At 47.7% G+C, this 13,201-nt stretch overlaps 1 protein-coding gene across 5 annotated transcripts in view; it reads right to left on the bottom strand.

Annotated features, from left to right (window-relative positions):
• The window catches only part of MTOR (mechanistic target of rapamycin kinase), a 124,254-nt gene extending 111,468 nt beyond the window's left edge, over positions 1-12,786 (bottom strand). The window contains exons 1-7 of one of the 5 annotated variants that reach the window (XM_031030392.2): positions 12,652-12,782; positions 12,056-12,179; positions 10,336-10,511; positions 9,608-9,716; positions 8,684-8,916; positions 6,661-6,861; positions 5,798-5,932 (exon numbers count right to left, since the gene is read on the bottom strand). In XM_031030392.2, coding sequence (XP_030886252.1) covers positions 5,798-5,932; positions 6,661-6,861; positions 8,684-8,916; positions 9,608-9,716; positions 10,336-10,497 — 840 coding nt within the window. In that variant the 5' untranslated portion in view covers positions 10,498-10,511; positions 12,056-12,179; positions 12,652-12,782. Of the gene's footprint in view, positions 1-5,797; positions 5,933-6,660; positions 6,862-8,683; positions 8,917-9,607; positions 9,717-10,335; positions 10,648-12,055; positions 12,180-12,651 lie in introns of all 5 variants that reach the window. The other 4 variants (XM_081816868.1, XM_081816867.1, XM_006735504.3 and 1 more) reach the window with 4 other exon arrangements.
• Between the last annotated feature and the right edge of the window lie 415 nt (positions 12,787-13,201).

Here is a 13,201-nt window from a genome sequence, read left to right on the forward strand (position 1 = left end):
TTCTCCAGAACGTTCATCACCATATGATACATTACAGCTGACACTTGAACAACAGGAGTATGAACTGCACTGGTCCACTTATATGTGGATGTTTTCCCATAAACCCAGTATGGTACCATAAACATATTTTCTCCTTCTTATGATTTTTTTTTTTTTAAAGATTTTACTTATTTATTTGACAGAGAGACAGCGAGAGAGGGAACACAAGCAGGGGGAGTGGGAGAGGGAGAAGCAGGTTTCCCACTGAGCAGGGAGCCCAATGTGGGGCTCGATCCCAGGACCCTGGGATTGTGACCCAAGCCGAAGGCAGCCACTTAACCGACTGAACCACCCAGGCGCCCCCCTTATGATTTTCTTAACAACATTTTATTTCCTCTAGCTTACTTTATTGTAAAAATACAGTATATTATACACATAACATACGAAATGTGTGTTAATTGACTGTTTATGTTATTGATAAGGTTTCTGGTCAATAGGAGGCTATTAATAGGTAAGTTTGGGGGAATCAAAAGTTATATATGGATTTTCAACTGCATGGGGAGGTTGATGCCTGAACCTCTGCGTTGTTCAAGGGCCAACTGTACATATTTTTACTTATTTGTGTATTGTCTCTCCCTGCTAGAATATAATGCCTTATTCACTGCTGTATTATTCTAGCTCTTAGGACTTGGTGTAGCTGGCCCACAGCAGGTGTTCAATAAATATCTGTTGAATGAATTAACAAGTTACAAAATTATAATGCCTTCCATTTGGAGAGTTCTTTAGAATTTACAAAATTTACAAAGTTCCATTTTAATTAAACCTAGTTAGGTGATGTTCTGTTTTCCTGGGAGAAAAAAGAGATCCCACAGCTGTACAAGCTACAGTGGAAAGCCTACGCTATACTTGGGTAGGGAACTCTCCGAGGGCTACCATTTATGGAATGCCTACTCCATCAGGTGTTGTGCCAGACACTTCACGTATTCAGTCGACCCTTGAACAATGTGGAGGTTAGGGGCAAAGACATCCTATGCAGTCGAAAATCCATGTGTAGGGGCGCCTGGGTGGCTCAGTTGGTTAAGTGTCTGCCTTTGGCTCAGGTCATGATCTCAGGGTCCTGGGATCGAGCCCCACATCGGGCTCCCTGCTCGGTGGGGAGTCTGCTTCTCTCTCCCTCTCTGCCCCTCCCCCCTACTCGTGCTCGCTCTCTGTCTCATTCTTTCTCTCAAATAAATAAAATCTTTAAAAATAAATAAATACATAAATAAATAAAAAAATCAAAGAAAATCCATGTGTAACTTCTGACTCCCTTAAAACTTTACTAACAGCCTACTGTTGACCAGAGTCTTACCGATAATAAACAACTGATTAGCACACATTTAGCATGTGTATTAGATGCTGTATTCTTACAAGAAAGCTAGAGAAAAGAAAATGCTATTATGAGAAACATAAGGAAGAGAAAATACATTTATAGTACCATACCGTATTTACCAATATCCTAAGTGTATGTCATCTATTGACAAGATGAATCGTCTGTCAGTACCTACGTGAATACTGTCTTATTTGAAGCAAAACAATGTAGATGTTAATATGCATTACTAACACCAGACAGCAAAAATGAAAAGATAATGTGAAAAAGAAAATCGTATTTATTTACAGGGATAACGAACGACGCAGGCGCCGATGACGAAGAAGCAGCAATACGACTGTTTTACGGCAGCTTAGCGTCATCGAGACAACTGATTCACGGTAGCCTAGCCTACACGCGAATGAGTCATCACATTTTTATGGCGTACAGTACTATAGTCATATTCATAATACAGTATTGGAAACACCGATGGATACATTTTTTAAAAACCCACTTACCTGCGATGATAGGCTGATACGCAGTTTCTCCAATTACGAGAAAGGTATACTGTACGGCCATGAAATTCTTTGAAAGCAAAGTTATAAAACGGTAAGAAAACCAACACATTATTACCTTTAGCTTGACAGTAAACCTCACTCACCCTACGCCCACACAGGGACAGGCTGTCCACTTCCACACGAGCTTTGCACACGAGGTTCCACATGATCGATTCACAAAAACATCTCATATAGTCTTGCTGTACAGTCAATAGATTTTCACATGAAGACTCACAAACACACAATAGGTAAGTTTATTAACTGTACAGCATGATGATTCTTTCCTATTCACTAGCAGGAAGTGGCTCAGCAGAAGCATCTGCATTCTCGTGGGTCTCACGGTGAGTAGACTGAGGCAGAGGAGGGGCCAGCTGGCTGCTGCAGAGCTGGCAGCAGCAGAAGAGGTGGGAGGGGAGGCAGGAGACACGGCACACTCTGTGCAACTTTACAGAAATACATCATAATTTCTGTTTGACTTTTTTGCTTTTTCATTTCTCTAAAAATGTCTTTCTACAGTACCGATCCCTCTTCCACGGTCTGCTTCATTTCAGTGCCTGCATCATAGAAGGATCCATGTCGTAAAAGACATCAAGAGCAGTCTTGAAATAACCAGACCCCTCCTGGTTCCTGGCACTGCTTCTCCTAGGCCGTCTTCCTCATCATCCAGCACCGGTTTGGAAACACTCCCCTCCCTCAAATCATCTTCTGTTCGATCCCCTGGTGTGGTGTCTATTAGCTCTTGAAAGTCTCCAAGATCCATATCACCCTTTAGCCCCCACCTTTTCTGCCATATCCACTTTCTTTCAATCTCTTTCATGGTTTTCTTGACTGGCCCTGTCATAAGTCCTGTGAAGTCATGCGCAAGATCTGGCCCCAGTTTTCTCCAGGAGGAATTTGTTTCAGGCTTCATGGCATTTGTGGCTTTTTCTACAACAACAATGGCATTTTCAATGGTGTAATCCTTCCAGACTTCCCATCAGGGTTCTCTTCCACAGTATTGACAATCCTTTTCACAAAGTACCATGTGTAATGAGCCTTAAAGGTCATGACCCGGATCTAGAGGCTGAATTAGAGACGCTGTGTTTGGGAGCAGGTAGACCACTTCGATGACTCTGGTGTTGAACTCATGGGGTTCTGGGTGGCCAGGGGCATTGTCCAATATTGAAAGAATTTTAAAAGGTGGTCCCTTACCAGCAAGGTACTTCTTGACTTCAGAGACAAAGCATTAAGGGAACCAATCCAGAAAGAGAGTTCTTGTGGTGTTTATCTCTCCCCTTCAAAGCTCCAGGGTTAGCAATTTATAGATAAGGGCCGTCTGATCATAAACTCCACTGTGTTGCACGAGAGAATTAGCCTGCCCCTTCCTGCCTCGAATCCTGGTGCCTGCTTCTCCTCCTAATAAATGTCCTCTGTGGCATTTTCTTTTCCAGAGTAAGGCACCTTCGTCTGCATTAAAAGTCTATTCAGGCACATATCCTTTCTCTTCAGTGATCTTCTTTATGGCGTCTGGGAACTCATCTGCTGCCTCTTGGTCAGCAGAAGCTGCTTCTCCTGTTATCTTGACTTTTTTTAAAGTCAAACCTCTTTTCAAACTTATCAAACCATCTTTTGCTGGCATTCAATTCTCTAGCTTTCAGTCCTTCACCTTCCTTTTGCTCTAAGTTGTCAGATAATGATTTCGCTTTTTCTCCAATCATATTGGTCTTTAAGTATACCTTTCTTACAGCAATCCTGTACCCACATAAAAGCTGCATGTTCAGTGTGAGATAAAAAGAGATTTCTCAAAAAGTGCAAGACTTTTGTGCCTGTTGGCACAGCTGCAGCAGTAACTTCACGGATTTCCTTTTCTTTTTTTGCACTGGTCCTTACGCTGGGTTCATTTATCTTGGAATGGTGGGCGGCCACAGCTGCAGATCTCAATCTGCGGTGCATATCAAGCGATTCAACTTTCTCTTATAACATCATGACTTTGCTTCTTGGAAGAACCTCACTAGTGGCACTTCGTCCGGGTTCCATAGTATTATTCAAGGTTTACAGTATTGCACGAAACACGATGAAACACACATGAGAAGTGCGACAGGGCACTTCTTATTGCGACGCGCAATTTACTGGAGGGGCGAACTGTGCACACAGATGAGCCTTGCGGTGTGTTAACCAGACGCTCGCAACACCTGAGCTCACAGCAACAGCAACACGAGGTGGCTATGAAATTACTGCAGAAGACAGTGTGTCCCACAGTCAATTTTACACAGTTAGGATTTAATATTGTACCTTCATATTTGTTCACATTTCTCTCAACTGCGAACGGCGCCACGTATAGTCTGTAAGTGCTGGTATGTGTAAGTTTAGGTAAATTTCTAATTTTTGTAATAGATTCGTGTACATTTTGTGGTAGTAAATAATGAGACTAGTATCTACATGTATTTTGTGCATTTGTGACATACTTAACTTCTTAATTTTTTCAATATTTCTAGGCTATGCGGTTCATCTGTTGAGTTAGTTGAGGTATCACAAACCTCCAAAAAATTTCCCAACATATTTACTAAAAAAAAATCCACGTATACGTGGACCCATGCGGTTCAAACCTGTGTCATTCAAGGGCCAGTTGTATTTAGAAACCTCACAGGAGCCCAAGGAGGTGGCTGAGATCCCTGTTAACAGCAAGGAAAATGAGGCTAAAGGAAGTAAAATAACGTACCCAAGTCACACAGGAGAGAGAGGAGCGGGGATTCCAAGCTAGACTCCTGGGTTCTACACGTACAGCAGCAGGTGCTGCCCAGCACCTACAGCACCACCATTACCAAACGGCCCCTGGGTCTAATAAAGCAAGAAGCCCCGGGACAAAACTGCACACCAACTCGCTCCCCATAGGAAGACTCGCAGACGGAGCTCTAGCCCCAATGTATCCTGCATCCAGCGGACTGACACTGAATCTCTTCCGCGTCTACACTGCCAACACCAGTGGAGGCCACCACCATCACCTGCCCAGGCTCCTTCCATAGACCCCCTGGCAGCCAGGAGAACGGGACGCCCAACTACAAGGAGTGCAGTTGCCCAAAGGCCCCCGCTGCGACTCTGAAAACGTCACCATGTTTGCGCCACGGCCACGCTTGCCATCGGCTGCCTCTAGCCACTGACAGCACGGGGGAGGAATGCTGCGGAGGGCTCACCTGAGAGCCAACTGTGGCCTGAGGCCCCCACGGCGGCTCTGCATGGGGGCCTAGCATGCTTCCAGCCCACTTTCCTTTGCGGTCTTGTTCACTTAGGGCCAGCTGTGCCCTGCATCTGATGGCTTGCCAGTCTCTCCCTGCTCCGTTTTCTTTCCCGGTCTATTTCCGTAACAAAAATGCTGGCACTTTTAACCACACCCCCTAACCAGTCTCCTGCTTTCATTCCTGCCGCGGCACAAGCTTTGCCCCACAAGTCGCCAATGATTATTAAAAATGAGGCCCTCACACCACTCCCCTGTGTACACACTTCTGAGGTTTGCAGTGAGAATAAAAGCCAGTGTTTACCACGAACCGCGAGGCCTCGGAATTTGTCGCCCCCCCTCCCTGGCTCTTGTGCCCCAGCCACATTTCCCTTCTTTCTGTTCCCTGAACTTTCAAACTCTCTCCCACCTCAAAGCCTCCACCTGGAACACAATCTCCCTGCCCTCTGCAAGGCACACCCCTCCACGTCCTGCAGGTCTCAGCTCAAATGGCACCACCCCAGAGAGGAAGCCACCCCCTCCTCCCTGCTACCCTCCATCCCATTACTTCCTAGGACTTAGTGCTTTTCTGAAATGACCTTGTTTACTTGCTTACTGCCTGTGTCCCTTACATCACATCCTCTGTAAGGACAAGGATCTCGCCTGTCCTGTTCACAGAATGGCACGTGGGAATCCAGACTCCCTTCTGACGTGGCTTCTCACCTCTCCCTCCATGCTGCTGATGCGGACCAACTCGTTGAGGATCAGCAAGGCTCCATGGATGCGATCATCCCGATTCATGCCTTTCTCCTTGGCCAACGTCTCATCAAACCCCTTCTCTGCTTCTTCAAATGTGTGCTATGAGAGATACAGAATGTGTTAATTACCCAAGGTTCAAAGGTAGAAAGAACACAGCCCACCCCTTCTACACAGGCGGTTCTGTGGTGTGACCAGGCCTGCTCAGTGGCTGGTACCAGCTACATCAATGATACGAAGTTACCAAGCTCTTTCCTTTAATTTAGCTTCAATCCGCACAATACCATGAGGCAAGAGACCATGACCACCCCTATTGAACAGATGAAAAACAGAGGCTCAAGGAAGTTAAATGACTTGTCCAAGTTCACATAGCAAATTGTGCCAAGCCTAGAACCCAGGTCTCCAATGCCATGTTCAGGGCTCTCTTTGTAGTACAAGCTCCTTGGTTAAGTTTTCTTGGCAACAGCAATCGGCACAGGGCTTATGACTCTGGAGGAGAGAGAACCAGCCCTTTCTAAACTAGTATCATTGTATGTTGCTATTTTTCAGATACCCATTTTTCTATAATTTAATATCGGAGAAAAGAGCTCTTATAATTATTGATAAGACAATAAGTCAGTTTAACTGAACCACATTTTCACTCTTAGTGGTATGTACGATAATGGTGTGGCTACCAACAGATCTTTGCTCTAGTGAAATACAATGAAATAACTATTGACCCACACAGTGTAACACTTGGCTCTGTGGCAAGGCCCCGTCGTGGCCCTTTTGGAGGGGTGATGCTATATGTATGCATGATTTGCAGGGGGATGGAATGGCGACATGCTCACCCGGTACCACTGAGGCTTTTGCATCTCCTTCGGCTCACGCTGGGTGGTGAGGATCAAACAGGCACGAAGGGCGGCTACAGCTCCCTCCCGGATGGCCTGTTTGGGGTCCCACACGGCCACAAAAATGTTGTCAAAGAAGGGCTGCACTTGCTGGAAGAAGAAGGTGGGGACGCTGATGGCCAGCTCACGGAGAACCAGAACCTAGGAGAGAAAGGCACACAGAGGACTCTCATCTGTATCAGAGTTTGATTCTGTCACGATACGGCCTCTTGTCATCATGCAGTGTATATATACATCAGAAAGAGAGTGAACTTGTCCACCCTTCTAGCTAGGAATCTCTGGGGACCTAGGAGTAAAAGTAAAATTGATCAAACATCTCAGTGTTCATTATCCTAGGGCATTTACAAACATAGGATGTTCCTCATGTTAGAAGATAAACTCTAGAAGGCAGACATGTTTTATACTTTGTATACTGCCCTCAAAAGCCTAAAACCATCCCTGGAACATAGCAGTATTCAATAAACATTTACTGAATGAGCTAATAATCCTGTTCAATATTTAATCTTGCTATTATGTTCATCTGACAGTGGAAGAAACTGAAGGTCAGAGGTTGCTCCAAGTTTCAGAGTCAGGAAGGACAAAACCGACTTGCAGCAGGCTCCATGTGTGTGTCCCTCACCCAGTCCCAGGATCCCTCCTCGTGGGGCTGGCTCCTAAAGAGGGAGCTGACAGGAAAGGATCCAAATGATGCTTTGATCCCCACCATATTCATTCGCAGATCCCCTCTCTCTCTCTTTTAAAGATTTTATCTATTTATTTGAGAGTGAGAGAGAGCACAAGCAGGGGAGCTGCAGAGGGACAGGGAGAAGCAGGCTCCCCGCTGAGCAGGGAGCCTGATGCAGGGCTCAATCCCAGGACCCTGGGATCATGACCTGAACCAAAGGCAGATGCTTCACCGACTGAGCCGCCCAGGCACCACCACCCCAGATTCTCTCTCTTAAGGACAGACTCTCCCTCATCTTGCAGCCTGAAAGTCTGGTCCTCCAAACCAGCCTTTTTCAGGGACAAGCCTCAAAAAGCAGTGGGGATGTGGGGCACCTGGGTGGCTCAGTTGGTTAAGTGTCTTAATCTCAGTTCAGGTCTTCATCTCAGGGTCATGGGTTCAAGCCTCGAGTTGAGCTCCAAAATGGACATGGAGCCTACTTTAAAAAAAAAAAAAAAGCAGTGGGATACACTACGAGAGGAGGAAAAGAGGCTCTCACTCCTCCAAATGCAGAACAGCCAACGGGGAAAGATGAAGTCTGGTCTAGGTACCAACCAATCAATAATGCCTAAAAAGTAAATAAGAGTGGCACCTGAGTGGTGCAGTCGGGTAAGTGGTACTCTTGGTTTCAGCTCAGGTTGTGATTTCAGGGTCATGAGATTGAGCCCTACCTCGGACTCACGCTTAGTGGGGAGTCTGCTTGAGACTTTCTCTCCCTCTGCCCTTCCCCTGCACTCACACATGCGCTCTCTTGCTCTCTAAAATAAGTAAATAAATTTAAACAAATAAATAAATAAAATAAACATGAAAGGCCTGAAAGGAGGGTGGGGAAGTGAAGGTCCCACTGCCCCTGCTCCTCTCCTACTCCTAGGCCTTCCGTATTCCCACGGTACAGCAGAGAGACCCTGACAAAGACACTGATGGGATCATGCAGACAGTTATCTGGGGCTTTGGAAGCTTTTTGGCTTGTGGCTTCTTCCCTTCCTATGGCTGAGGGGTGCCTTCTGCTTAGGAGGCAATTTTGATTCTAGGAAATTAGAGGTCAAGGTAAGCGCTACACTTAGGGCTGCTTCTCAAGCAACAAAAGAGAACTTTAAGTTTCCTCTTCAGGTATGGCGCTCAGGGCAAAAAGAGAAAGGGATTCAGGACAAAACCAAAGGCCCCTAAGAAGCACAGTGCCTATGCCTGGAGCGTCCCCTCATTGTGCCTTTCAGGGACCTGAGCACATTGTGTGGGGGACCCCTCCCCGGAGGCACTCACAGCTGCGTGTCTCCGGCCCTCGTTGCGGTCGGCGCCCAGCCATTCCAAGGCTCGCTTCACCTCAAACTCCACATACTCAGCTGTAAAAGTGTCCCCTGCCATGGCGAGGCGGCCAATGGCCTTTGATGCCATCTCCATGACAACTGGGTCATTCGAGGGGAGGAGGTTCCGAAGATAGTTAGCGAATCTGCCAATCCGAGTGGCATTCCCACCTTCCACTCCAATGAGGCTGGCTGGGAAAAAGAGGAAGGCAAAAGGTGAGGATGGGTGCATCCTGTCCAGGAGAGCGCACTGCCCTGAAAGAAGGCTGGCAAGCGACCCCTTCCTTCTACTTTGAGCACAGAACGCAACTTCCAGATGGGAAGGATGCAGATAATTTTCATTTTAAAGCAACACACTTGATGTTTGTGCCAGAACTACTTACATAAGGCAAAATAACCTCATTTTAGTACAGATAATTTGTTTTCCCAAGAAGAAAGAGAAAACAAACTGAAAATGAATAGGAATTCACCAGACCAGTCCCTGGGGCTTGAGAATGACATGCTTTTTATCACTGTTCCCCACCGCCCCCTGTCCATCCGTGAGCCCCGCTGCACCAAACTGCTCGACAGAGACACTAGAGCCTGCAACAAGCAACACGGGGCGGCAGAAGGAAAGCTGGCTTCTCGTCTCACGGTGGCCACTGCCTGGCCCTAGAAAAGCTGCGTCACAGTTCTCAGACTCTGTATCTGAAAATACCAGCTTTGCTCACGTCCCAGGACCATTGCTAGGATCAATACCTGAATTGATCTGAAAGCCACAAGGCTCCTTAAAAATTCCTTAAACAGGTAAGAACAAAGCATCAGTGCACAGCACACCCAGGTGCAGGACACGAAGGGAGCCATGCTTTACTCCCGGTCGTTCCTGTCGCCAGGCTGTCCTTACCTATGGCCAAGATGCCACCTTTTCTCTCATTGGCATCTGAGCTAGAAACCAGTTCAAAGATGTGATGGTTCAGCTGATCATAGAAGCGCGTAGACTCCTCCTGACTCATCTGCAAAGGAAGGTGTACTCAGAACAGCTTCTGATGAGCCCCCGAGGCTGGGGCAGCAGTGGCGGGGGGGGGGGGGGGGGTGGCTTCCAGAGGGTAGGACTGAGAGGTGGCCAGCAGATACAGCTCAACCCAGAGAGGACAAAGCTGCTGCCCACTTTTATAGCTGTAAACTGTTGAGCAACTGAACTCGAGGTTCATCTGTTTATGGAACAAACACTTGTTGAGCAGGCTGCATCCTGGGGTTACAAGGACGCAGGAGACACTGTCCTGACGTCACATGAGCTCTCTATCTAGAAAGCCCCAGGCTACCAACTCTTCAAACCCATCCCAACCATTGTTATCAGATGGAAAGAACTGAAGGTCTGGAATACCATGGGGAAAAAGAAAAAAAAGAAACACGAAAAGAAACAGCTGACTCTACACTGACTCCTAAATGCCATCATAACACAGGACATGCCCCAGAACCGTGTACCCGCTGCAAAGGAACCTGTGTATCGCACAGACAGGAGAAACTGGGGGTCGTCACGTTCCAAACCCTCACTGAGCTGTCAAAAGGAATCTAGACCCGTGCTGGTACATTTGGACCAAACATTCCCTGGCGAATCACAGAAGCCCCAACCTCTCGAAGCTCCATGGTGACATAGTGCTGGAGCTCCTTGGCAGCTTTGGCCCTGGTCTCCTCATTCCGGCTCTTCAGGCCGCTGGCGAACTGCTGCAGGACGCTCACGTTGCTGGACGTGGTGCTTGCTGTGGTGGCGGCAGTGGGTCCGGTTCCGAGCATCCTGATCTGAGGTTCTTTGGAGAGAAACTTCCTTTAATGTTCTGGATAACAAACCACAGTGATGAATTTATTTATGGCCATGGTTCCTCAGCACAGGTCTCCACCCTGCCCGTGTCAGGAAGGGGATCCTACAAAGGTTGGGAGACCTCCCTGAGGAATGCACAGAAAAGCCTTGATTAGTCAACAGCGACTGGTGTTGAAAACAGGCAATGTAGCAGACAGGGTCAAGCTGTGGGCTGTGGAGCCAGACTTCCTGGGTTCGAATGCAGTCCAAAATTATAGGGCATCTGCTTTCATCAGAGAGGATGAAACCCAAGGATGGAACCCAGATCAGGTCATGATCCCGGGGGTCCTGGGACTGAGCCCCGCATCGGGCTCCCTGCTCAGCGGGGAGTCTGCTTCTCCCTCTCCCTTTGCTCCTCCCCCAGTTTGTGCTCTCTCAAATAAATAAAATCTAAAAAAAAACAAAAATCATATCAAAATTATATACCTTGAGGAAGATACTGAAAATGTCCCAGTTTCCTCACCTGCAGTAGGATAACATTACGTAACTCATAGCATTGATGTGAGGGTTAAATAAGTTAATAAATGTTAAAAAGTGCTTAGAACGGTGCCAGGCACACAGTGAGTGCTTAGTAATTGTTAGCTATTATTATCATCATGACTACTCCATACGTGGCCCACTGCCAGGCACTAGAGATAGGGAGGTAGAGAGAAAATAAAACAAGCCTAAGACTGTCCCTTTCCTCAAGGCATTCAATTTTAAGAGGGACATTGATTATTATTCTATAGCAGCAATGGCCAGTAAAAACACAGTACAAGCCATAAGAGTAATTTTACATTTCGTGATAGCCATATCAAAAAAGGTTAAAAGAAACAGGAGAAATTAATACATTTTTAAAACCCAATACATCCAAAAGATCATTTCAACCTGTCATCAACATAAAGAATATAGATATATTTTCCATTCTCTTTTTGTACTAAGTCTCCAAAATGTGCTGTGCACATGGCAATCTCAATGTGGACTAGTCATGTTTCAAGTGCTCTAGGCCGCCTGTGGCTGATGGTTATTGTACTGGACAGTGCCGTTCCATAAAATACTAGTACTTGGAATGTGAGCTAAGAGACTGACTAGTTCCTGAGATCATACATTCATTCCTCAATTAAGTACTATCCCTTCCCTCAACGAGCTTAAAATCTAGGTGGAAAGTGGCCATTATAGGGCTCAGCCCAGACTGCTATGGAAGTAACATATATACCTATCCCAGGGATGTCCAGATTATATTAAAAAATCAAATTATCAAAATTCTTATTTTTGAAAGTATTTGTGAGAGGCAGAGGAAAAAAAAAAAAAAAGACCCCAGGGAATAATGGTTTTGTAAAGCTATTAAATGCTCCAATGCCAAGAAAAAGACTGCAGAAGGAAGTGTCATCCTTCAGGGGAGAGGAAACTCAAGGATCCCTGATGAGAAAACTATGAGGTGTGTGCCCAAGGGTCTGCGATGACCGGGAGGCTGGCTGGCAAGGAATTCTCCTTCTCAGGAAAGAACCAGGGTACCTTCACAGGGTCTGAGACCCACAGGCTCATCTGCTCCAGGCACAATTCAATGAAGATATTGGAAGTCGAATATCCTAAGAGTCTTGGTGAGGGCTTGCAGAAGTTAAAGTTGGGGTGGCTGAAACTGAGGATGGGGGCGGGGAGGGCAGAGAGGATGAAACACAAGGATGGAACCCAGCTCAGCTCTGGGGACTGGGTCGTTGAAAGGTCCCCAGGGGGCAGACTGAGGGGCACACACTGACGTTGCTCCTCTCTGAGGTCAATCCGTAGGTGGCTAGGAAGAAGGGGCGACTGCAGGGCATGGAGACCCAAAGGCGCCCCGGCAGTACCGGGGCTGATGGGCCGGCCTTCGCGGCGCAGGGACACACGGCAGGCTGAAGGGTCCGGGGGTCTCCTGGGATCCGGGAGGAGGTGGGTGCTGCCTCGCCGGGTGGGGGTCAAGGGCTCGGACGGCGCCCAAGCCCGTGGGGCTGGTACGGAGGGAACCCCACGTCCCAGACGGGCAACTTCCCGAGCCCCCCTCCCACGGACCAGGCTGACCCTGGGTCTGGATATTCCTCCGCCTTGGAGGGGTCGGTGCCAGGCCCCAGACTCACCGCGCGGCTTCGGCCAAGGCCTCAGCTGCCGCCACCAGCGAGGGTACCTCCGCTTCAGGCCCCCGGCCCCACCACCCGCCTTCCCCGCTGTCCTCTAAGCCGGGCGGGTGGTGGGGGCGGGCTCCCAGCCCTGAGGACCAATCGGCAGGCGTAAGAAGAAGATGGACTGGAACATAGACCAATAGAAATGAAGGAGAAGAGAGGCTTATAGGGACCCGGCTTCTCTAGGGGGCGGGGACTGTTCAAATAGACAAACCACGCGGCCAGTGGCAGGCGAAAGGAGGCTTACGTCAATTCGGGAGAACCAATGGGTCCTGAGTTGATTTCAGTCACTTCCACGCGCACATCCGGTGCATCGCTACTATTATTCCCCTCTGCATCTACACTGTGGCAGGGTGGAGTTTGCCGTGTGGGTACCGCGGCATGGGACTCGGAGGCTGTGCGTCCCGCCCGCTTTAACCGGAGCGTGAGCGACGTCAGTGCCCTGTGATTACCAGAGCGCCGACCTAGAACTTTCGGACTAGCGCTACTTATGCACCCTTGATTCCTC

The sequence above is a fragment of the Leptonychotes weddellii genome, chromosome 4 (assembly GCF_054177405.1).
Source record: "Leptonychotes weddellii isolate Sample4059 chromosome 4, ASM5417740v2, whole genome shotgun sequence".
Lineage (NCBI taxonomy): Eukaryota > Metazoa > Chordata > Mammalia > Carnivora > Phocidae > Leptonychotes > Leptonychotes weddellii.